General features: G+C 40.9%; 1 protein-coding gene across 19 annotated transcripts in view; it reads left to right on the top strand.

Moving 5' to 3' along the window:
* The window catches only part of PSPC1 (paraspeckle component 1), a 141,422-nt gene that overhangs the window by 34,146 nt on the left and 83,887 nt on the right, over positions 1–23,389 (top strand). For all 19 annotated transcript variants that reach the window (XR_013960243.1, XR_013960244.1, XR_013960245.1 and 16 more), the window contains exons 4-5: positions 3,297–3,493; positions 18,557–18,641. Coding sequence is in view for 4 of the 19 variants with exons in the window: in XM_080662155.1 (XP_080518281.1) it covers positions 3,297–3,493; positions 18,557–18,641 (282 nt within the window). In the remaining 15 variants the exon portion in view is untranslated. The remainder of the gene's footprint in view (positions 1–3,296; positions 3,494–18,556; positions 18,642–23,389) is intronic.

Genomic DNA, 23,389 nt, shown 5'->3' with positions numbered 1-23,389 from the left:
TTTTCTTTGTATATGGGTAAAACATTAAGTTAATACTTTTAGAAAAGTCCCTACTTTTATAATGGCCTGTAGTGGGGTAGGTAGGAGGATATTGGCAGTATTTATTTTAGAGAAACAATGAACTCTAGATTTATGAACATAGTTCTTTAATTAGTATACTTTAGGTATGTTATTAGTTAAAAGGAGACTTTTTTGGGAGGTAGAGTTGGGGGCGGTCCCAGATAAATAACTTGGCACTTTTTATCTCTTGTTAGAGGTTTAAAAGAAAATTATCCTATTGTTAAAATACTGTATATTATTTTATCAGTTGCTTTTCACTCAGTATGATGAAACTTTTTAAAAAATTTAAATTATTTTTATTGATTTCAGAGAAGAAGGGAGAGGTAGGTAGAGAGAGATAGAAACATCAATGATGAGAGAGAATCATTGATTGGCTGCCTCTTGCACTTCCCACATTGGGGATCAAGCCCGTAACTGGGCATGTACCCTCGCTGGGAACCGAATGGTGATCTCCCTGGTTCATATAGGTCAAACCGAATGGTGATCTCCTGGTTCATAGGTCAGTACTCAACCACTGAGCCACACCAGCTGGACTGATGCAACTTTTTATGTAAGTTGCTGTATAAATACATTTTAACCAGTCACTTGTTTATTATAATGTATAAAACTGTAACTGAATTGAACAAATATTGGAATATCTTGGTGCCAGGCACTGTTCTAGGTGTTAATCAATGCAACTTTGCACTGTTACTGCTCTTACGCTGCTTACATTTCAGGTGGTGGAGATATCTGATAAGTAATGAACCGAAGAATAGAAAATAAGAACAAAAAAAACCACACATTAAAACACCCTGGCCAGTGTGGCTAAGTTGGTTGAGGTTCTTCCTGTGCACTGAAAAGTTTGCCAGTTCCATTCGCAATCAGTGCACATACCCAGATTGGGGTTCCATCCCCTATGAGATGCCTACGAGAGGCAACTGATTGATGTTTTTCACATTGGTATTTCTCTCTTCCTCTCCCTTTCTCTCTCTCTAAAATCGGTAAAAAAAACACACCCAGAAACCTGTAAAACTAAATAATGATCTAAAGATTATAAAACATCTATTAAGTAGTGAGAGGTACTATTTAATTTACTTTTTATTTTATTTTATTTATTTTTAATATATTTTATTGATTTATTACAGAGAGGAAGGGAGAGGGATAGAGAGTTAGAAACATCGATGAGAGAGAAACATTGATCAGCTGCCTCCTGCACACCCGCTACTGGGGATGTGCCCACAACCAAGGTACATGCCCTTGACTGGAATCGAACCTGGGACCCTTCAGTCCGCAGGCCGATGCTCTATCCACTGAGCCAAACCGGTCAGGGCTTTAATTTACTTTTTAAAAGAAATCAGTATTTTTATTGTAATATATATTTTTTTTATTTTTAGACAAAGAGGAAGTGAGAGGGATAGAGACATAGAAACATCATTGATCAGCTCCCTACTGCATGCTCCATACGTGGCATTGAGCTTGCAACCGTGGCATGTGTCCTGACAGTAAACCGAACCATGACCTCCTGGTTTATGGGTTGATGCTCAACCATTGAGCAGCACCAGCTGGGCAGAAGTAATATTTAAAGAACTACTGAAAGCCTAGCCAGTGTGGCAGCCGATCAATGATTCTCTCTCATCATTGATGTTTCTATCTCTCTTTTCCTCTTCCTTTCTAAAATCAACCTAAAAAAACAACAACACTTAAAGTGAGGTATAAAGGCCTAGATCAAAAGTCATGCATATTGAAAGTTGATTGATACTGCCAAATGGTTCTCCAACAATTTTATACCAATTTATACTTATGATGTATATTTAAATGTATTTTTCTTCATGATAAATGGGTGTTAGGATTTTAAGATTTAATCGTCTGTTCAAAATACTATATTTTGCCTGTTATTTTATTTATTTATTTATTTATTTATTTTTTGAAATTTCTTTTGAGAGCCAAATTTTTGAAACTTAAACTTCTTTTTTTAAAAAATTTAATTTAATTTTTTTAAATTGTTTGAAGTATTACAAATAGTAGTACATATGTCTCCTTTTTTTTCCCCATTGACCCCCCCTTGCCTGTTATTTTATTTTATTTTATTTATTTTTATTTTTTTAAATATATATTTTATTGATTTTTCACAGAGAGGAAGGGAGAGGGATAGAGAGTTAGAAACATCGATGAGAGAGAAACATCGATCAGCTGCCTCCTGCACACCCCCCACTGGGGACGTGCCCGCAACCAAGGTACATGCCCTTGACCGGAATCGAACCTGGGACCTTTCAGTCCGCAGGCTGACGCTCTATCCACTGAGCCAAACCGGTTTTGGCTTGCCTGTTATTTTAATTGGCATTTTTTATTTTATTTTAGTGTAGTTAAATGTTTTCCATTTCACTTGATTCAAATGATATATAGTGGTTGCTATATGCCTAGTGATGAAGATGTATCAGAGAACAAAATAGATTAGAAATTCATGCAGTGTGGGGTGGTAAAATTTATGCAGTGTGGGGTAACCAATAATGTAAGTAAAATATGGTGACAAAGAATGGGAAAAGTGGGTGCTAGGGAGCAGAGGATTGTGGCTCTTTTTTGTTGTTGTTGTTAATCCTCACCTAGAGGATACTTTTTCCATTGATTTTTTTTTTTTAGAGAGCATGAAGTGGGGAGAGAGAGAGAGAGAGACATTGAAGTGAGAGAGACATATCTATTGGTTGCCTCCCATACGCGCCCTGGAGATTGAACCTGCAACCCAGGTTTGTGCCTGGAAATCAAACCTGGGACCCTTTGGTGCCCGGGCTGACAATCTAACAGCTGAACCATACCAGTCAGGGTAAGTGTGGCTCTTTTACATGTGCTTTTACTACTATCCTTAAAAGTTACTACTTAAAAGGGGGAAAAAAATTGATTCCAGACAATTAACTTCTGACACATTTGATTTATATGTTGCAGATTCATTATGTAAAATTGTTTGTTGAATGAATACTAGAAAGGCCTTATTGTAGGAGATAATTAGGGCAGTACAGGTTTAGTATTCTATTGCATAGGTTTGAATCTGTTTTCATTACCTATTATTGGGGCATTCTTGGGCAGTTTATCAAAATCATGCTTTTTAAAATCCGCATCACAGTATTGCCATGAGGCAATTCAGGTAGAGTATTTGCCTGACAGTGCCATGAATATTGTGAGTGCTCAGTAAATGGGGCTCTTTTATTTTTAGCTGTTTTACCTTTTAAACATACACTTCTGTATGTTTTTAACTGTAAACTTAGGGAAAGAGAACAGCCACCACGTTTTGCTCAGCCTGGGACGTTTGAATTTGAGTATGCATCTAGATGGAAGGCTCTTGACGAAATGGAGAAGCAGCAGCGTGAGCAGGTCGACAGAAACATCAGAGAAGCCAAAGAGAAGCTGGAGGCAGAAATGGAAGCAGCCAGGCATGAGCACCAGTTGATGTTGATGAGACAAGGTAAGGGGGTTCATGTAGATGGGTTGGTTTTCTTTTTTTTTTTTTCTTAAGGCTTATTTATAGTTCCCAGTGACATCTATTAATAATTAAGTTGCCACTTAGTTGTTTAGAGACAGTTGGAACTCAAGATATTAGAAACAACATTCTCCTTTTTCCGAGAGAATCTCCTTATAAAAAAAATAAATTTTCCCTACACAAGTAGTGTTGTTGGAGGTAATTAAGAATGTTAAAATCAGGAAAGTAGATAATTTTTGGTATGTAGATAATGTTAAAAAGTCACACATCAAGATTTTTCTTTTGTGTGTGTGTGGAAAGAATTAGGCCAAATGCTGGCTATTTAAGATTATTACCACATGTGAAAAGATTGCAAATGGATATTCTTTGGCAGAGATAAAAAAAAAAAAAAAGATTCATGTCCTAGACATTTGGCTCAGTGGATAGAGTGTCGACCTGCGGACTGAAGGGTACCAGGTTCAGTTCCGGTCAAGGGCACATGCCTGGGTTGTGGGCTCTATCCCCAATAGGGGTTGTGCAGGAGGCAGATGATCAGTGATTCTTTCTCATTGATGTTTCTCTCTCTCTCCTTTCCTCTCTGAAATCAATAAAATTATTTTTAAAAAATTGAAAAGATTCATGTGTACTGGTGGATATGATTTAGGAAGACTAAATTCTTAGTGATTGCAAGAACATTTTAAACACTAGAGACAGCTAACAATTTCTAAGAAGTCATAATTTACTGGTCAAATAGCTAACAACATGATAAGCTCTTTAAATCTACATCAGAAGCTCACTTCTTGTCCCCTTTCCTCTTTCTAGGTTTCTTTTTATACCTTTTTTTTTATTTCTCTCTTTTCCTTTTTTTTTTTGTTCTTTAATTCTCCAAATAATCTTTTCTGGTTCTTCCTATCTGTCATCTTTTTCACTATTTATAATAGCTTTGTATTTAAAAAAAGCACCTAATTTTTATTACTTTATTCTTAAATCGCTTTTTTTCAAACATCTTTATTGTTGAAAGTATTATAGCCCAGCTGGCGTGGGTTGAGCATCGACCTATGAACCAGGAGTACACCGTTCGATTCCTGGTCAGGGCACGTGCCAGGATTGCGGGCTCAGTTCCCCAGTGTGGGGCCTGCAGGAGGCACTGATTAATAAATTCTCTCTCATCATAAAAAAGAAAGTATTACATATGTCCCCTTTTTTCTCTCACTGACCCCTTATAGTCTGCCCCCTCATGTTTTTGTTCTTTAATTTAGCATTTTAGTAAATGTTTATCTACCTTTTCTTGGCAGCCCCCAGAGATCAAGGTCCCCCTCTTTCCCCCCTCCAGATGCCTTTCTGGATTTCTGCAGTAGCTTTCTTATCAGACGTTTTGCCATCTTCCTCTAAACCATTTACAAAATATATGTTTTTATTGATTTCAGAGAGGAAGGCAGAAGGAGAGAGAGAAACATCAAGGAACAGAGAGAATCATTGATGGCTGCCTCCTCCACGCCCTACACTGGGGATTGAGCTTGAAACCTGGGCAGTGCCCTGTTCAGGAATCGAACCGTGGCCTCCTGGTTTGTAGGTTGGCATTCAACCACTGAGCCACGCCGGCTGGGCTAAACCATTATTTTTTAATTCTAGAGCCAGTATTTCTTTGAAAGATTTAAATTTGTTTATCACTTAATCTGTAAATCCTTTTGGTAGATTCTCATTTCTTTTAGAACAAAAATACGGGATTTTACTCCCTCTCCCTATTCAGAAAATATTCATTGAACAGTTTGCTCAAGTCTCTGAATAACTGTGCTGATGCCAAATAAGTTAAAACAAAATCCAGCTCAACCAACAATAGAAATTGGTCAGACTTTTATTTTATTTACTAGTAGCCCTGCGCACAGCATGAATCCATGCGCCAGTAGCTTGCTGCCACCCTCCAGTAGCTCTCCACTCACTGCCCTGCCCTCCTGTAGCTCCCTCCACCCCCCCATAGCTTCCTGCCCTGCCCTCTCCTATAGCTCTCTGCTGCCCTCCTTTAGCTCCCTCCGCCCCCCGCCCCCCCCCACTACCAATTGCTTGCTGCCCTGCCCTTTCCTGTAGCTCTCTGCCCCACCCTCCTGCTGATCCATGATCTGGTCCTTACACAGTCAGTTGTTAACGCTTCACAGCGTAATGACCATTTGCATATTACATCTTTATTCTATAGGATTTTAAAAAATATGTAAGGCTCCTTGAATTTGTGTGACATCTTTGCTCAGGGGCCATGCTAACCTCTGTATCGTTCCAATTTTAGTATATGTGCTGCTAAAGTGAGTACCAGACATTTCTTTTAATTTAGACCCTAAACCTAGCTGTTCTGTAAGTTTTCTAATAAAATTGAGCTCATTTATATGATATAGTATGCTTAAAAAGTATTTCTCTTGCAGAATATTTGAAAATTGTTACCTAAGATAAAATCCAGAATCATTGGCTAGAGTGGAAGAGAGAGCTTAAGGTTCATCCAGTTTGGTGGTTTTGTGGTTTTAAAATTTGGTTGCACATCAGAATTAACTGGGAAATTTTAAAAACTTGATTTATTAGGCTCTAGCACTTCTATCTGATATGAATTGTTCTCTGTTCATAGACTGTTAGGTCCTTTACCATTTTAGTTTCCCACTATCTACAGTCATGACATGGCTAGTAAATAAGAAGTGAAAGCACTAAAAGATATTTTGTTGCTACTGACAGTAGTGTAAGTCATTACTTCAGCACTCATTTAATGTTAGTTGTAGGAAACATTATCTGAGGTATTAAGGATATAGTGATGACAAAGAATAATATGTATTTTTTTAGGCCTCATAGAGATCTTGTGAGCTCTTAGAAAACTTTGCCCCGCCCAGCAGGCATGGCTCAGTGATTGAGTGTCCACTTATGAAGCAGGAGGTTAGGGTTCAATTTCTGGTCAGGGCATATGGTTGGGTTGTGGGCTCGATTCCCAGTAGGAGGCAGCCAATCAATGATTCTCATCAATGATGTTTCTATCTCTTTCTCCTTCTCCCCTCTTCTCTGAAATTAATAAAAATATTAAAAAAAAAACCACACACACAAAAAACCCAGCTTTGCCTTACCCAAAGGGTATATTGACTTCTGAAGTAATTTTGCAAAGTTAATTCCCATGAGCTTTTATTTTATTGCTTTTTGTGTTTTTGTTTATAATCCTTGTTAACAATATTCTGGTTTATAAAATTTGAAAAGCACATTGCTTAATGTTTTCCAGTCTGTACTTCTGGGTTTTCTTCTGCTGAAGTACATCTTGTATTTATTTCAGCAAAAGTCTGCAGGTGATAAATTTGTTTCAATGTTAGTTTGTTTAAAATTCTTCATTTTTTTTTTTTTGTTCTACATTTATTATTACATATTTCGGCTAGCATTTCTAAGGGTGTTTTTAAGTGGGGGAAGGACTCTGGGTAATCTTATTTTTTGTGGCTCTGTGGAAACACGGGACTTTCCTTTGACCTATTATGTAAGGAGAAAGCTCAAACGGTACAGGAAAAGTCCCTCTTGCCTTTCCCACCTTCTATTTTCTGTGGGAAACACTATTTCTTCTGTACTTAAGTTTCTTTTGTATTTTTAAAATATATATATTTAAAATATATTTTTATTGATTTCAGAGAGGAAGGGAGAGGGAGGGAGAGATAGAAACATCTGATGAGAAAGAATCATTGATTGGCTCCCTCCTGCATGCCCCTACTGGGGATCGAGCCCCGACTGGAAATCAAACTGTGACCTCCTGATTCATAGGTAGATGCTCAACCACTGAGCCATGCCTGCAGGCTTTATATTATATTTTTATTGATTTTAAAGAGAGAAAGGGAAAAGGAGAGAGAGAGAGAAAGAAAAAAAAACACATTGATCTTCTTTCTCCTGTATGCTTCCTACTGGGAATCGAGCCCACAACATGGGCATGTGCCCTGACTGGGAATTGAACCATGACCTCTTGGTTCATAGGTTCATACTAAGCCACTGGGCAATGCTCGCTGGGCACACCAGTATTTTTAATAACTGCTTCATTTATACTTTACCAAATTTTATTTAGTCCCTTCTAGATCCAAATCTCTTTATACTCATTACATGTTATATTTTTCCTTCTTTGTCTGTGTTTGATCATAAGTATAGTAGCAGTTCTTGAATTTTCTTTATGGTTATTTTTGTGTTTCCTTTGTTATATTCTTACTACAGACCCGGTGCATGAAATTCGTGCATGGGAGTTTTGCGTGTGTGTTTCTCAGCTCAGCCTGCAACCTCTCCAATCTAGGAACCCTCAAGGGATGTCCGACTGTCTGGTGGGATCTGGCCTAAATGGGCAGCTGGACATCCCTCTCACAATCCAGGACAGCTGGCTCCCAACCGTTTGTCTGCCTGCCTGCCTGCCTGCCTGATTGCCCTTAACCGCTTTTGCCTGCCAGCCTGATCACCCCCTAACCACTCCTCTGCCAACCTGATCGAAGCCTAACTGCTCCCCTGCCGGCCTGATTGCCCCTAACTATCCTCCACTGCAGGCTTGGTCGCCCCCAACTGCCCTCCCCTGCAGGCCCGATCAACCCTAACTGCCCTCCCTTGCCAGCCTGGTCACCCCTAACTGTCTTCCCCTGCTGGCATGGTCGCCCCCAACTGCCCTCCCCTGCAGGCCTGGTCACCCCCAACTGTCCTCCCCTGCAGGCCTGGGTCCCCCCCCTCCCCCCGCCAACTGTCCTCCCCTGAAGGCCTGGTCCCCCCTAACTGCCCTCCCCTGCAGGCTTGATTGCCCCCAACTGCCCACCCTTGCAGGCCTGGTCCCTTCCAGCTGGCCTGATCAGCCACAACTGCCCTCCCCTGCTGGCCATCTTGTGGCAGCCACCTTGTGTCCACATGGGGGTGGTCATTTTTGACCACATGGGGTTGGCCATCTTTTGTGTTGGAGTGATGGTCAATTTGCATATTACCTCTTTATTATATAGGGCAGTGGTCGGCAAACTCATTAGTGAACAGAGCCAAATATGAACAGTACAACGATTGAAATTTCTTTTGAGAGCCAAATTTTTTATACTTAAACTTCTTCTAACGCCACTTCTTCAAAATAGACTCGCCCAGGCCGTGGTATTTTGTGGAAGAGCCACACTCAAGGGGCCAAAGAGCCGCATGTGGCTCGCGAGCCACGGTTTGCCGACCACTGATATAGGATATATATAAACTAGAGGCTCCATGTACGATGTGCATACACTCAGTGGAGGCTGGGGGGGGGGGGGGGTCCTCAGCCTGCCCTGTGTCCTCTTACAGTCCAGGACCCCTCGGGGTACATTCCCTGAGGGGTCCTTAGCACTGCCACAGAGGAGGGAGAGGCTCCTGCCACAGCCGCTGCACTCGCCAGCCTTGAGCCCGGCTTCTGACTGAGCGGTGTTCCCCCTGTGGGAGTCACTGATCATCAGGGGCAGCTCCTATATTGAGCGTCTGTCCCCTGGTGGTCATTGTGCATCATAGCGACCGGTTGTTCAGTCGTTCGGTTGATTTGCATATTAGCCTTTTATTATATAGAAAATCTTATATGCAAAGTGTCTTCTCTGGAGTTTGACCGCTCGCTATGACGTCCGCTGACCACCGGGGGGCGGCACAGAATGAAGAAAGACCCTGGTAGGCAGCTGGAGAGGCAAGGCCCCGGCCTGCAGCTGGCAGGGACCCTATCTGAGCACGAATTTTGTGCACTGAGCCTGTAGTGTAAGTATATAATTCTTGGTGGATAGCGTTAACTCTGCCATGCATTTTGCTATTACTCTCCACTCTTGTACCGCTGGACATTTTTGACTATGCTATTATTTTTGTATGCGTTTGTACTGATAAATCAAGTAATAGAAGTACATTTCTTTCCTTTAAATGATATCTTTTGGTTCCTGGTTACCGAAGGAAAAAAGAACAACAGAACAACAAAATAGGATATTTAGCTCCTCTTCCTCTCACTTTTCCCCTTTACTTTTATTAATTTTGTTTCCAATTTATCTAGATTTATTACATTGACTTAATTTTATTTATTTATTTACTTATTTATTTTTTTAAAAATATTTTTATTGATTTCAGAGAGGAAAGGAGAGGGAGAGAGAGATAGAAACATCAATGATGAGAGAGAATCATTGATTGGCTGCCTCCTGCACGTCCCCTACTGGGGACCGAGCCCGCAACCCAGGCATGTGCCCTTGACCGGAATTGAACCTGGGACCCTTCAGTCCGCAGGCTAATGCTCTATCCACTGAGCCAAACCAGCCAGGGCTACATTGACTTAATTTAAAAAAATTTTAAAGCTGACTTTGTCTTTTATGTGTGAGAACCTTTAAGTTCTAATCTCTTTAATCAGTTTTTAATTATATAATACTGTTACCAACTCTAGTCACCATATTATAGATGAAATCCACTGACCTTACTCATCTTTTAGCTGAAAGCTTGTACCCTTTTTTTTTTAAAATAAATCTTTATTGTTCAGATTATTACAGGTGTTCCTCTTTTTTTCCCCCGCATAGCTACCCTCCACCTGATTCCCCACCCCACCCCACCCCATGCCCTTACCCACCACCACTGTCTTCATCCATAGGGGTAAGATTTTTGTCCAGTCTCTTGCGGCACCCCTCACACCCCTTTCCCCCTGAGAATTGTCAGTACACTCCCTTTGTATGTCCCTGATTCTATTATATTCACCAGTTTATTCTGTTCATCCGATTTTTTATTCACTTGATTTTTAGATTCACTTGGTAGGTATGTATTTGTTGTCATTTTGTTGTTCACAATTTTTATCTTTACCTTTTTCTTCTTCTTCCTCTTCTTAAAGAATACCCTTCAGCATTTCATATAATACTGGTTGGGTGGTGATGAACTCCTTTAGTTTTTTCTTGTCTGTGAATCTCTTTATCTGACCTTCAATTCTGAATGATAGCTGTGCTGGGTAGAGTAATCTTGGTTGTAGGTTCTTGCTATTCATCACTTTGAATATTTCTTGCCACTCCCGTCTGGCCTGCATAGTTTCTGTTGAGAAATCGGCTGACCGTCGTATGGGTACTCCCTTGTAGGTAACTAACTGTTTTTCTCTTGCTGCTTTCAAGATTCTCTCTTTGTCTTTTGCCCTTGGCATTTTAATTATGATGTGTCTTGGTGTGGTCCTCTTTGGATTCCTCTTGTTTGGGGTTCTCTGCGCTTCCTGGACTTGTGAGTCTATTTCTTTCACCAGGTAGGGGAAGTTTTCTGTCATTATTTCTTCTATTAGGTTTTCAATATTTTGCTCTCTTTCTTTTTCTGGCACCCCAATAATTCTGATGTTGGTACTCTTGAAGTTGTCCCAGAGGCTCCTTACACTATCTTCATATTTTTGGGTCCTTTTTTCTTTTTGTTTTTCTGGTTGGGTGTTTTTCGTTTCCTCATATTTCAGTTCTTTGGTTTGATTCTTGGAGTCCTTTGATCTACAGTTGAATTTCTGTATATTCTTTATTTCGGACAGTGTATGCTTAATTTCTGACTTGTCCTTTTCCGTTTTTTTGCCATTCTCATTCAGGTCCTTGAAGGTCTCACTAAGCTTCTCAGAGGTCTCATCAAGTTTCACGGCAGTTTTTAGAAGATTCTCAAGTAACCTTATAATTGTGGTTTTGAACTCTTATGTCCAGTAGTTTGCTTTCCTCCATTTCTTTCATTCGTGACATGTTTCTTTGTCTCCGCATTTTGTTGTTTCCCTGTTTTGATGGAGTGGTTTTCTGTGGTAGGTGACCAGTGGTTCAGTCTATCACCTGAGGTGGACACTCTTGGTGCACCTTTTTGTGGGCTGAGTGCAAAGTCTTGTGTAGTTAAGCCTAGATTGCTGTTGGTACACTGGGAGGAATTGACCTCCAGGCCAATTGGCTGTATGGACCCGCTGTGTCTATAATGGAAGAACTGCTGTGCTGGAGACCTGAGTCTGCCTCTTGAATGTGTCACTTATGGATGTGAGTAGTTGAAATCTGGTGTCGTCTCACACTGACCACTAGATACACTAGCTTCTGGATCTCCAATGGGGTGCAGGTCAGCTACTGTCTGAGGCCACCCAGCAGGAGCTACAGCGAGAACTACAGTTTTCTCCTCTTTGCTTGGGGTTTAGAGGTTTTGGAGCTGTCTGACCAGAGCTGTAGTTTGTTAGGTTAAGCTGCGATAGGGCAGACCATTTATATGCAAAAGCTGCTCCGGGGAGCTTGGGTGGTTTGTAGATTGTGTGGGGCAGGGTCTCAGGGATTCACTAGGCTAGGTTTTGGCAAACAGCAATGGCTGCCAGTCAGCGGTCTCTGCGTCTCCGCGTTTCCAAGTCCGTGTGTCCTGCGCCCCAGCGCAGTAAACTGATTGCTGCGCGCACCTCTGCAAGAAAGCCACCCTCACTTTCTGCCCTGATGGCAGACAGTCCAGCTTCTCCCCGTAGGAGTTTGGGTCCCCAGCGTCTCCCCAGAAACTGGAGTTCAGAGTAATCGGGAGCTTGTCTCCCTTCGGTTTGAAAAAAGCAGCGCACCCAGTCGCCCACTGTCAGCCCGATTCGCGTGCCTCAGTACCTCAGCTTTTCAGCGCTTGTGCACGTCTCAGTGCTCTTTTCTCTTTCCTTCTAGTTGTAGAACTTCCACTCAGCCAGCTTTCCCGTGGTTCTGGGTGATAGACGTTTTGTCTTTTAGTTGTAGTTTTGAAATTGTTGTGCGAGGCAGAAGTTTAGGTGTTGACCTATGCCGCCATCTTGGTTCGGTCAAGCTTGTACCCTTTACCAACTTCTTTCTACTTCCCCTTGCCAGTTCCTGGCAACCACTTTTGTACTCTATTGTTTCTATGAGTTTGACTTATTTTGGATTCCATATATGTTATACCATACAGTGTTATTCTCTGGCTTATTTCACTGAGCACAATGACGTAATGGTTCATCCATGTTGTTTCAAATTGGCATTTATAAAAATTTGCTAAGATTGCTCTGACCTGTCTGGCTCAGTTGAGCATCATCCCCTGCACCAGAAGGTCACCTGTTCTTTTCCTGGTCAGTATAAATGCCAAGGTTGCAGGCATGATCCCCAGTAGGGGGCATGCAGGAGGCAGCCAGTTGCTGTTTCTCTCTCCTTCTCTCTCAGATCAATAAAAACATATTTAAAAACATTTGCTAAGATATACTGATTTCTCGTGGCTGAATAATACTCCACTCCATGGTGTGTATGTATATTCATACCTATATTTTTGTACTTATATTGTGTATATAGTTGTGTATGTGTGTGTCTATATATATATATCACATTGTATGTCATATACACCACATCTCATATATATATTGTATTGAGTTAATGGTGTGACGTTGGTTAATAAAATTACATAGATTTTAGGGTACCATTCTATAGTACATCATTTCTATAATATATTGTATTGTGTGTTCACCACTCCAAGTTCACCACTCCGTCAGCATTTATGCCTCTCACCCCACATCTTCCTGATCCAGTCACCTGATGACAGATCTTAGTTTTTTTTTCCATATATTGTCTAGTGTGAATAATGCTGCGATGTTAGCTCTTTAACATTGTTTTAATGTTCTTTAACAATAATCCTTATATGTGTTTAAATCTTAACCTTTTTTAAATAGGTTGAGGCATGATGTTTCTCTTCATTACTTCATTGTCTGATGTTTACCCTCATAATTTTTTAAAGAAGGTTTTACAAAAACAATCTTCCTGAAGTACTCTGTGATACTTATATTTAAACTGGCACTTGAATGGTAAAAATTCGTATGATTTTTCTCCCCTCCATTTCTTAAGTACTTTATAGCATGTCTCATTGTCTTCTAGTATTGAATGTTTCTGTGAGGAAGTCTGAAATAAGCCTGGATTCAACCCCCCCCCCCCCCACACACACACACCACACACACTTGTTACTTGATCCTTTCACCAAGCTTGCATGTGAATTTTTTCTTTTTAAAGTCTAGTAACTTATCCAGGACATGTTACCCCAAAAATTTTTGTTATGAGGAATCTTCAACAAAATACTTGAAAGAATATTAGGGTGCTCCCTACTTAGATTCTGTTGATAACATTTTAGCATTCTTGCTTTATTAAATCTTTCCATGTGTCAGTTTTTAAAAAATTTTATAGAGATATTTTCATTGATTTCAGAGAGGAAGGGAGAGGGAGAAATAGATAAAAACATTGATGAGAGAGAAACATTAATCGGTTGCCTCCTGCATACCCCCCAGTAGGGATGGAGCCTGCAGTCTGGGCATCTGCCATGACCTCCTGCTTCCTAGGTCAACCACTGAGCCATGCTAGCCAGGCAAAAGTATTTTTATTTTTATTTTTTTACTGCTCTTGACTGGGAATCAGACATGAGATCCTTTGGTTCATGTGCCAACGCTTTACCCACTGAGCCAAACTGGCCAGGTCCCTTGAGGTTATTTTTTTAAAGAAATTCCTATATGGGTATGATTTACTGGATCAAAGGATGAAAGTTATATATATTTTTGTTAATTTACCCCGAGAAGGATGTTATTGCAGTGTACAGGTATATACACTTTAGTGAAACTTGAGGAACTTTGGATATTAACAAAACTTAAATAATTTAGGTCCTGGACGGGTTGCTTAGTGGGTTAGAATATCGTCCCAGTATGCCAGGAAGTTTGTGGATACAATCCCTGGTCAGGGCACATACAAGAATCAACCCTATGAGGGCATAAATAAGTGAAACAACAAATCAGTTGTTTGTTTCTCTTTTTCTCTCTCTTTCTATTTTTATTTTTTTACTGCTCTTGACTGGGAATCAGATCTGAGATCCTTTGGTTCATGTGCCAACGCTTTACCCACTGAGCCAAACTGGCCTGGTCCCTCCCCCCCCCCCTCTCTCCCTCCCTCCCTCTCTCTTCCCCTCTCCCCCTCTCCTTCCTCTCTCCATCTCTCCCTCTCTCCCTCCTCCCCTCCCTCCCTCCCTCCCCTCCTGCTCTCTCTCAAATCAATTAAAGCAATTTAGTAAATGTAAAATGGTAGTTTTAAGTTGATATTGTGCCTATTTAGTATCAGATAATATGCTTATCTGATAATTGCATTGTCCAGTCCTTTGAACTAATTATTATACCAAAGTTACAGGCAAGGAAATGTGATCCGAGAGGGTAAACTAGCTTTATCAACTGGCACAACTTAAAAGGAGAAGATACAGTTGTCAGAAAACAAACATTCATGTTCTTTTCTTCTTTTTCATGGACAAAAATGTAATGTATATACATACAGTTAATCCTCACAGAGGATATTTTTTCCCATTGATATTTTTTAGACAGTTGATTTTTTTTTTTTTTTAAGAGATATTGGAAAGAAGGGAGTGGGGGAAGAGGAGGAGAAAAACAGCTATGTGAGAGAGACACATCAATTGGTTGCCTCCTGCTCTAGCCCCGACTGGGGCCTGGCATTTGATCCTGCAACTTAGGTATGTGCCCTTGACTGGGAACCAAACCCACTACCCTTTGGTGCTTGGACCGACGCTCTAACCATTGAGAACACTGGCCAGGGTTGTAATTCATATTTTTACATCTATAATTATACTAGAGGCCGAATGCATGAAATTCGTGCAAGAGTAGGCCTCCCTTCCCTCGGCTGCCGGCACTGGCTTCCCTCTGATGCCTGGGACCCGGGCTTTCCTCCGGCACCTGGAATCTAGGCTTCCCTTGGCCACCAGCAGGCATGCAGGACCTGGGCTTCTCTCGTAGCCCCGGCTTCGTCCGGAAGGACGTCAAGTCTAATTGGCATATTATGTTTTTATTATCATAGACTAATGGCCCGGTGCAAGAAATTCATGCACATTAAAAGGGAATTAGAGTAAATATTTTAATATTGCTATTTGCCCTTTCTCTATAATAGAAGTGTCAGATATGAAAGAAAATTAGTAAAATGTATATGAAACTCTCCCTCCTGTCAGAGTCTGGGGCGTGCCATGGGACCCAGAGTCAAGTCCCCGCCCACCCGTGTGCACATCAAAATCACGTGAGACCCAGACCCGGCCGGCCCCACAGCCATCAAACCCCACAGGGTGGGGGGCGCAGCCTCAGGTCCCCTGTCAAGCCCCACCGGCTGGGGGGCGCAGCCTCAGGTCCTTCATCCCGGCCTCAGGTCCCCTGGCCCGGGCATGACGGCACGAGGGCATGACGATGATTTGCATATTAGCTTTTTATTATATAGGATATGGTAGGTAGTCTCAAAAACTACAAAGGCATGATAAATTTTTACAGGCTATACTGGATTGACTTTCTTGGATACTTAATGATAGTAGGACATTTTTCATAGCTTCGCTTATTGAAGAAATAGAGTCCTGGTGCACGAAATTCATGCATAGGTAGGGTCCCTCAGCCTAACTGGCGATAAGGGTTGATCGGGGCCTTTCTTTGTTCTGCGCCACCCCCTGGTGTTCAGCGCACAGCCACAATTTGCATATTAGCCTTTTATTATATAGGAATAGAGGCCTGGTGTGTGAAAATTCATGCACTGGAGGGAGGGGGATCCCTCAGCCCAGCCTGCCTCCTCTCTCAGTCCGGGAGCCTTCAGGGGTGGGAGGTGAAATGGCGATCAGGGTAAGGCGATGCCCTGGATGCCACCATCTTGTGGCTGTGGGCGCTGCCATCTTTGAGGGTGTGACAGTCAATTAGCATATTCCCTCACTGGCTGTGGGCACCACCATTGTTGAAGGCAGGGCAGTCAATGAGCATATCCTCTCTTCATTGGCTGTGGGTGCTGCCATCTTTGAGGGCGGGGCAGTCAATTAGCATATTCCCTCCTTATTGGCTTTGGGTGCAGCCATATTTGAGGGCAGGGCAGTCAGTTAGCAAATTCCCCCCTTATTGGCTGTAGGCGCCACCATCTTTGCGACGGTGTGAGGGTCAATTAGCATATTCCCTATTTATTAGATAGAATTTCTCTTAGGAATATAAGTTGATTTTATATTTTAGATTTCTCCCACTAAAGTAATTATGTCATAGTTTTGTGGCTCTCAATGTTGGTTGCACAATGGAGTCATCTAGGGAGGTTAAAAAAAAATACTGATGTCTGGTCCACTTGCTAAGACATTTTCATTTATTATTTTTATTTTTTAAAAATATATTTTTATTGATTTCAGAGAGGAAGGGAGAGGAAGAGAGAGATAGAAACATCAATGAGAGAGAATCATTGATTGGCTGCCCCCTGCACACCTCACACTGGGGATCAAGCCCGCAACCTGGGCATGTGCCCCTGACCAGAATCGAACTTGGGACCCTTTGGTCTGTAGGCTGATGCTCTATCCATTGAGCCAGACCAACCAGGGCAAGCTAGACATTTTCATTTAATTGGTCTGTGGTTAAAAGGTATTTAAGTAAATCTAATTAGCAGTCAGTTATGGTTGACAACTAATTGTGTAACTATTTGAAATTATTTTAGTCATATTTGATATTCTTTAAGATAGCTAAGTGTTATCTCATCGTGAATCTACACTAATAAAAGAGAAAGATTCAAATTGACTGTACCTTTGCGACACCCACCAGCCAATCAGGAGTGAGTATGCAAATTAACCCAACAAAGATGGAGGGTTAATTTGCATATGCAGGCGCGGAGCGGCCGGGGCCTGTGGGCAGCATGGGAAGGTGGAAAGGCTGCACCGGGCCGGAGCAAAGGCAGAAAGGCGGTTCCGGGCCAGAGCGAAGGTGGTGCCGGCAGCCAGGGTAAGGAAGGACCATTCTTGCATGAATCTTCATGCATCGGGCCTCTAGTGTTACTATAATTACCTGGTCCCTATCCCATATGCCAAAACTGACTTTTCTGAACAGAGTCCCAAAATCTGTTTTTTAATTTCTACTTTTTAAGTTTCCCTCTGTTTCTAATTATCCAGGCTTGGGGCACTAGCATTTTGGAAAGAGCTTTGTAATTAGGACACATTTGGCTGTGTATTCCTGTTGAACTGAGCATAGCTGAATGGCTAGAATACATTTATAATCCATATGAATCATTTTTGGGGGGAGAGGGCATAACATACAATTTGTTTCCAATCTATAAGATGACTTGATAATATTTACCTTGTTAGGGGTGTGATTCCAGTCCTGTTATGGTTATGATGATAGGGTTATTGTCACATAGAAAGTTAACTGGAACTGTTAATATTTTGTAAGTTATGAATGTAGTAATTTATTATGAAGTGTTAAAAGTGAAATAATTTATGTTTATTTTAGAAATTCTGGTATCATGATGAGAGACAAGGAAAATAAATGTAACCAATAATTGTGCCATTCAGAGTATTTCATTATTTTGATACTTGTTAGTCTGTGCTTATATGCACACATAATTTGGTGAGATATTACAAAGATTTTATTGTTTGGAAAGTTAATCCACTACTTCTCAACACAAATGCACTTTTTGTTATCGTACACTATTATCGATCTCCTGTTCTTGATGTAGCAAGTATGGTGACAGTGGGAGTGGAGTGCTTTGTTTATCTTGTTCAAAATGATCTTGTTCATCTCAGTATTCAGCCTTTTTCCTCTTTCAGGGATTTTTTCCTCATTGCCCTTTTTTTATAAAACACTGACTTAGTGTAGGAGGAATTTCACACTAATTGTGTTGGGAGGGATGCTTTTTGGGCTTTATACAGTGTATAACCGCTATACCTTCTGTTTGTCTGGTGTGGTCTTACATGCCCTCTTGCTGATGTCTTCTAAAGAATGTTTTTGGGCTTTGCACTTGTTACTGAAAAATTCTGATTTGTTTAAAAGGTGTAAGTGAAAATACAGCTATCATTTATCCTGTTTTCAGTATGGTTTAGTCCCTATGTTAAAAACATTTATCTATTTTAATTTCTGAAGAAAAGGATGAATTTTATTCTCTTCAGACAAATGAAGAAATAGGCCCAGGAAGTATATTAATTTTATTAATTACATAGCTTATAATCTTTTATTATAAGGTTATATGAATGAGAATAAATTATGAATTTTGCATAAATATGAATAAATTATTGCCCATAATAGATTCTATATGCTCATTGATAAAAAAAAGTACAGAGGCAAGCTAAAATATTCAATGGGTATATTAATGGGTAATCAATATTTTATAGATTTAATGAGGCGTCAAGAAGAACTCAGACGCCTGGAAGAACTCAGAAACCAAGAGCTGCAAAAACGGAAGCAGATACAACTGAGGTAAAAAAAAGTACATTGTAACATAGATGTGAATACACATAGTTCTTGTGTGTTACTAATAAAACATTACTCTCCCATTGTAAACAAATTGTACAAGTTGGAAAATACAAACAAAATTGTCCATTTTTGACTATACTTAGGGATTTATTCCACAAAGTAGCATATTTTTTTTGTTATTCATAGGATTTTTAGCTGGTTATTGACACTTTGATGGCATACACTGTGACTTTACATATGGGGCCTAAGCATTATTGCATACAATTGATTGTAAGAATACACTGTGATTTACTGCATTTTTTTTTAGTTTTAATTTTTTGCCTGTGTATGATACTGCTATGAAATCCTTTATGCATCTTTGTGCTTCCGAAACACATTTCTATGTACCTGTAATATTTAATTGTGAAATATGAGGTAAATGTTACTCTTAAAAGTTAAAAATCATAATAATTAGGAAATGTTATGAACAAAGCTATGATAGATTAAAGAAAACTTAAAATTTGGTTCTGAAAGTACTATAAAAGTGCAGTAAGTTCTTAAATAGGAAGTAAGGTGCTCATGGGAAATAAAAAATAAAGAAGAAAGTAAAAAACATTGAATGAGTGTGAAGTGTCTTCATAGTCTGGGAATAGGTAGTATTTAGTATTTTTTAGTTTATTTTTTCCAACTTTGTACCTTGTTTGTATATATGTTTACATCTTGGAACTACTTTGATTTTACTGTAACCTACTTATTCTCAAACTAGAGGCCTGATGCATGAAGATTCGTGCATGAATGGGCCTTTCTTCCCCTGGCTGCCGGCACTACCTTTGCTCTGGCCAGAGCAGCCTTTCCACTCTGGCCTGGAGCTGCCATTCTGCCTTCCCATGTTGCCCAGAGGCCCAGAGCGGCTGGGGTTGTGCGGAATGCCTGTGTTGGAGCCTGCGTATGCAAGTTAACTTTCCATCTTTGTTGGGTTAATTTGCATACTCCTGATTGGCTGGTGGGCGTCACAAAGGTACGTCAATTAGCATGTTACTCTTTTTTTTCTTTTTTAAAAAAATATATCCCATTGATTTTCTACAGAGAGGAAGCGAGAGGGATAGAGAGAAACATCGATGAGAGAGAAACATCAATCAGCTGCCTGCTGCACACTCCCCACTGGGTATGTGCCTGCACCCAAGGTACATGCCCTTGACCGGGATTGAACCTGGGAACCTTGAGTCCGCAGGCTGACGCTCTATCCACTGAGCCAAACCGGCCAGGGCAGCATGTTACTCTTTTATTAGGTAGATTGTAGTACTTGACCAGGCTACACCAGTGTTCTAACCAGGGAATGGTTAGTAAGTCTCAAACCTCTCCTCATAACTATAGGGACAGAGCTTTAATAAATTCTCTAGGTAATTCTGGGATTCCCTAATGCTTCAGAGTCATTGTTGTATACAACTCCCCACATGAACTCATTATATGAGAGATCTTTTTTCTAGCTCTTTCTTGTATCTTCTTTTTATGTGAATGTGTTAAAGTCTCTTCTACTTTTACAAAGAAAAGGAATCCTCCCCTTCTATAACAAAAAACCCTATCTGAATTCAGCTTTCATTTACAGTGATACAGTGGAACCTTCATTCCAGCAGGGAAGGGATATGTTCAAAAAGTGAAATAATTTTTTCCCATTAGAAATAATATGAATTGTATTAACTCGTTTCAGACTCCAAATGATTTTGTTTAAATGTTTCTATGTACAGTATGTCTATGTACAGTACTGTTTATAAACAAACACTTATTTTCTTAAATTTATTGAACTACAGTTTACTAGCCTTAAATCATTTTCAATACTGGTTCCAGGGGTGTCTTTCAGGAGGTCAGTATGAGGCATCTTCGCTCTTTCACATATCATTACCTCTGAAATGACGTCACTTATTCCAAGTCATCATTGTTTCTTTTACACCCTTAGCAACATTAGCACTCTTTCTTTTTAAGATTTTTTTAATTGATTTTTAGAGAAATATCGATGTGATGGAAGAGTGAATAATCAATTGGCTGTCTCCTGCAAGCCCCGAGTCTACAACCTGGGCATGTGCCCTGACTGGGAATGAAACTAGCAACCTGTTGGTGCACTGGGCGATGCCAATCTAAATCAGTCACACTGGCCAGGGCAACATTAACACCCTCCCCCCCCCCTTTTTTTTTTAGGTTAATATTCACTAGAGGATATTTTTTTCACTGATTTTTTTAGAGAGGGCAGGGAGGAAGGAGAGAGAGACAGAGAGAGAAACATTGATGTGAGAGAGACACATCTATTGGTTGCCTCTCTGAATTGGGCTGGGGATTGAACCTGCAACTCAGATAAGTGCCCTTGGATTGGAATTGAATCCATGACCCTCCTGTGCTCAGGCTGATGCTCTAACCACTAATCAACACTGGTCAGGGCAATATTAGCACTATTGATAACCTCCTTATGTTTTAAAATTGTGCTAATCTGTCCATTTGGCCAGTAAGAAAAGCAAAAAACAACAAAACAAAAAAACCCCCAAGAGAACAAATATAAAACCCCCCAAAATATTCACAGCACAGTTTTCTGAGATGTTAACAAGGAGATGTTTAGCTGTATACTGACTCACCTGGGCACATTCTCTCCTTTGTTTTTGCTTTGTCATGCTAATGAACCAGCATGAAAGGGTTTTCAGTATACCAAAGTTAACAAAAGACATTTTGACAGTTTTTTTTTTTTCCATGAACAACTTGGTCAAGAACCAAATTGAGAGATGGGAGTTCAAGAACCACAGTATGACCCTGGCCGGTTTGGCTCAGTGGATAGAGCATCGGCCTGTAGACTGGAGGGTCCAAGGTTGGATTCCGGTCAAGGGCATATGCCTTGGTTGCGGGCACATCCCCAGTGGGAGGTGTGCAGGAGGCACCTGATTGATGTTTCTCATCTATGCTTCTAGGTCTTTGTCCCTCTCCCTTCCTCTCTGTAAAAAATCAATAAAATATATTTTTTTTTAAAAAAAAGAACCACAGTATGTATGACTGTTTGACGGCTAGGATTTTTACTTATTTATTTAAAATGGATTTTTATTGATTTCGGAGAGGAAGGGAGACGCAAAGAGAGATAGAAACATCAATGATGAGAGAGGATCATTGATTGGCTGCCTCCTGCATGCCCCCCACTGGGGATCGAGTCCACAACCCAGGCATGTGCCCTTGACTGGAATCAAACCCGGGACCCTTCAGTCCACAGGCTGACGCTCTGTCCTCTGAGCCAAACCAGCTAGGGCAGTATTTTTAATTTTTTTTTTAATATATTTTATTGATTTTTTACAGAGAAGAAGGGAGAGGGATAGAGAGTTAGAAACATCGATGAGAGAGAAACATCGATCAGCTGCCTCCTGCATACCCCCTACTGGGGATGTGCCCGCAACCAAGGTACATGCCCTTGACTGGAATCGAACCTGGGACCTTTCAGTCCACAGGCCGACGCTCTATCCACTGAGCCAAACCGGTTTCGGCAGTATTTTTAATTTTTAAAACCAATTTAAACTCATCTAATATGACTATAGTAGTAGTTTTTCTTTTCTTTTTTTAAATTTTATTTTTCAATTACTGTTTACATTCAATATTATTAGATTATTTTCAGGTGAACAGCAATAGTGGTTAGACCTAACAATCATATGCTTTACAAAGAGTTCCCCCTATATTTCAGTACCCACCTGGTACTATATAGTTATTGCAGTACTATTGACTATATTCCTTATGCTGTATTATACATCCCTATGACTATTTTTATTTTATTATTTTTTAACTAGAGGCCCGGTGCATGAAATTCGTGCACGGGGGGGGGTGGGGGAGGTGTTCCTTAGCCCAACCTGCACCCTCTCCAATCTGGGACCCCTTGGGGGATCAGGCCTAAACAGGCAGTCAGACATCCCTTTCACAATCCAGGACTGCTGGCTCCCAACTGCTCGCCTGCCTGCCTGATTGCCCCTAACTGCTTCTGCCTGCCAGCCTGATCAACGCCTAACTGCTCCCCTGCCGGCCAGATTGCCCCCAACTGCCTTCCCCTGACAGCTCGGTCACCCCCAAATGCCTTCTCCTGTATATTCCCTCTTTATTAGATAGGGTTTTTTCTTTAATATATTGGACAGCCCTAACTGGTTTGGCTTAGTGGATGGAGCGTCAGCCTGCAGACTCAAGGGTCCCAGGTTCGATTCTGGTCAAGGGCATGTACTTTGGTTGGGGGTACATACCCAGTGGGGAGTGTGCAGGAGGCAGCTGATCGATGTTTATCTCTCATAGATGTTTCTAGCTCTCTATCCCTTTCCCTTCCTCTCTGTAAAAAAATCAATAAAATATATTTTTTAAAAAAGAAACATTTAAGATTCCTCCATATCTGCCTGGCTGGTGTGACTCAGTGGTTGAGACCCCAGGCTGCCGCCGCTGAGAGGGGATCGGCTCTGTGGGGGTGCGCGTCCCTCTCAGGCTGAGACCCCAGGCTGCCGCTGCTGGGAGGGGATTGCTCCATGGGGTTGCGCGTCCCTCTCAGGCTGAGACCCCCGGTGGGGCTGAGAGGACTGGGTGCCGCCATTTTTGTCGCGGAGTGATGGTTAATTTGCATATTACTCTTTTATTAAATAGGATGCTCCCCCAAGGACATGCTTTTCATTGATTTTTACAGGGAGAAGGGAGAGAGAGGAACAGATTGGTTACCTTCTATATGTGTTCCACATGGAGTTCAAACCCAAAACCTGGGTATGTGCTGTGACTGGGAATCA

Source organism: Plecotus auritus (genome assembly GCF_963455305.1).
Source record: "Plecotus auritus genome assembly, chromosome: 3".
NCBI classification, from domain to species: Eukaryota; Metazoa; Chordata; class Mammalia; order Chiroptera; family Vespertilionidae; genus Plecotus; species Plecotus auritus.
This window is presented reverse-complemented; position numbering and strand designations above follow the sequence as displayed.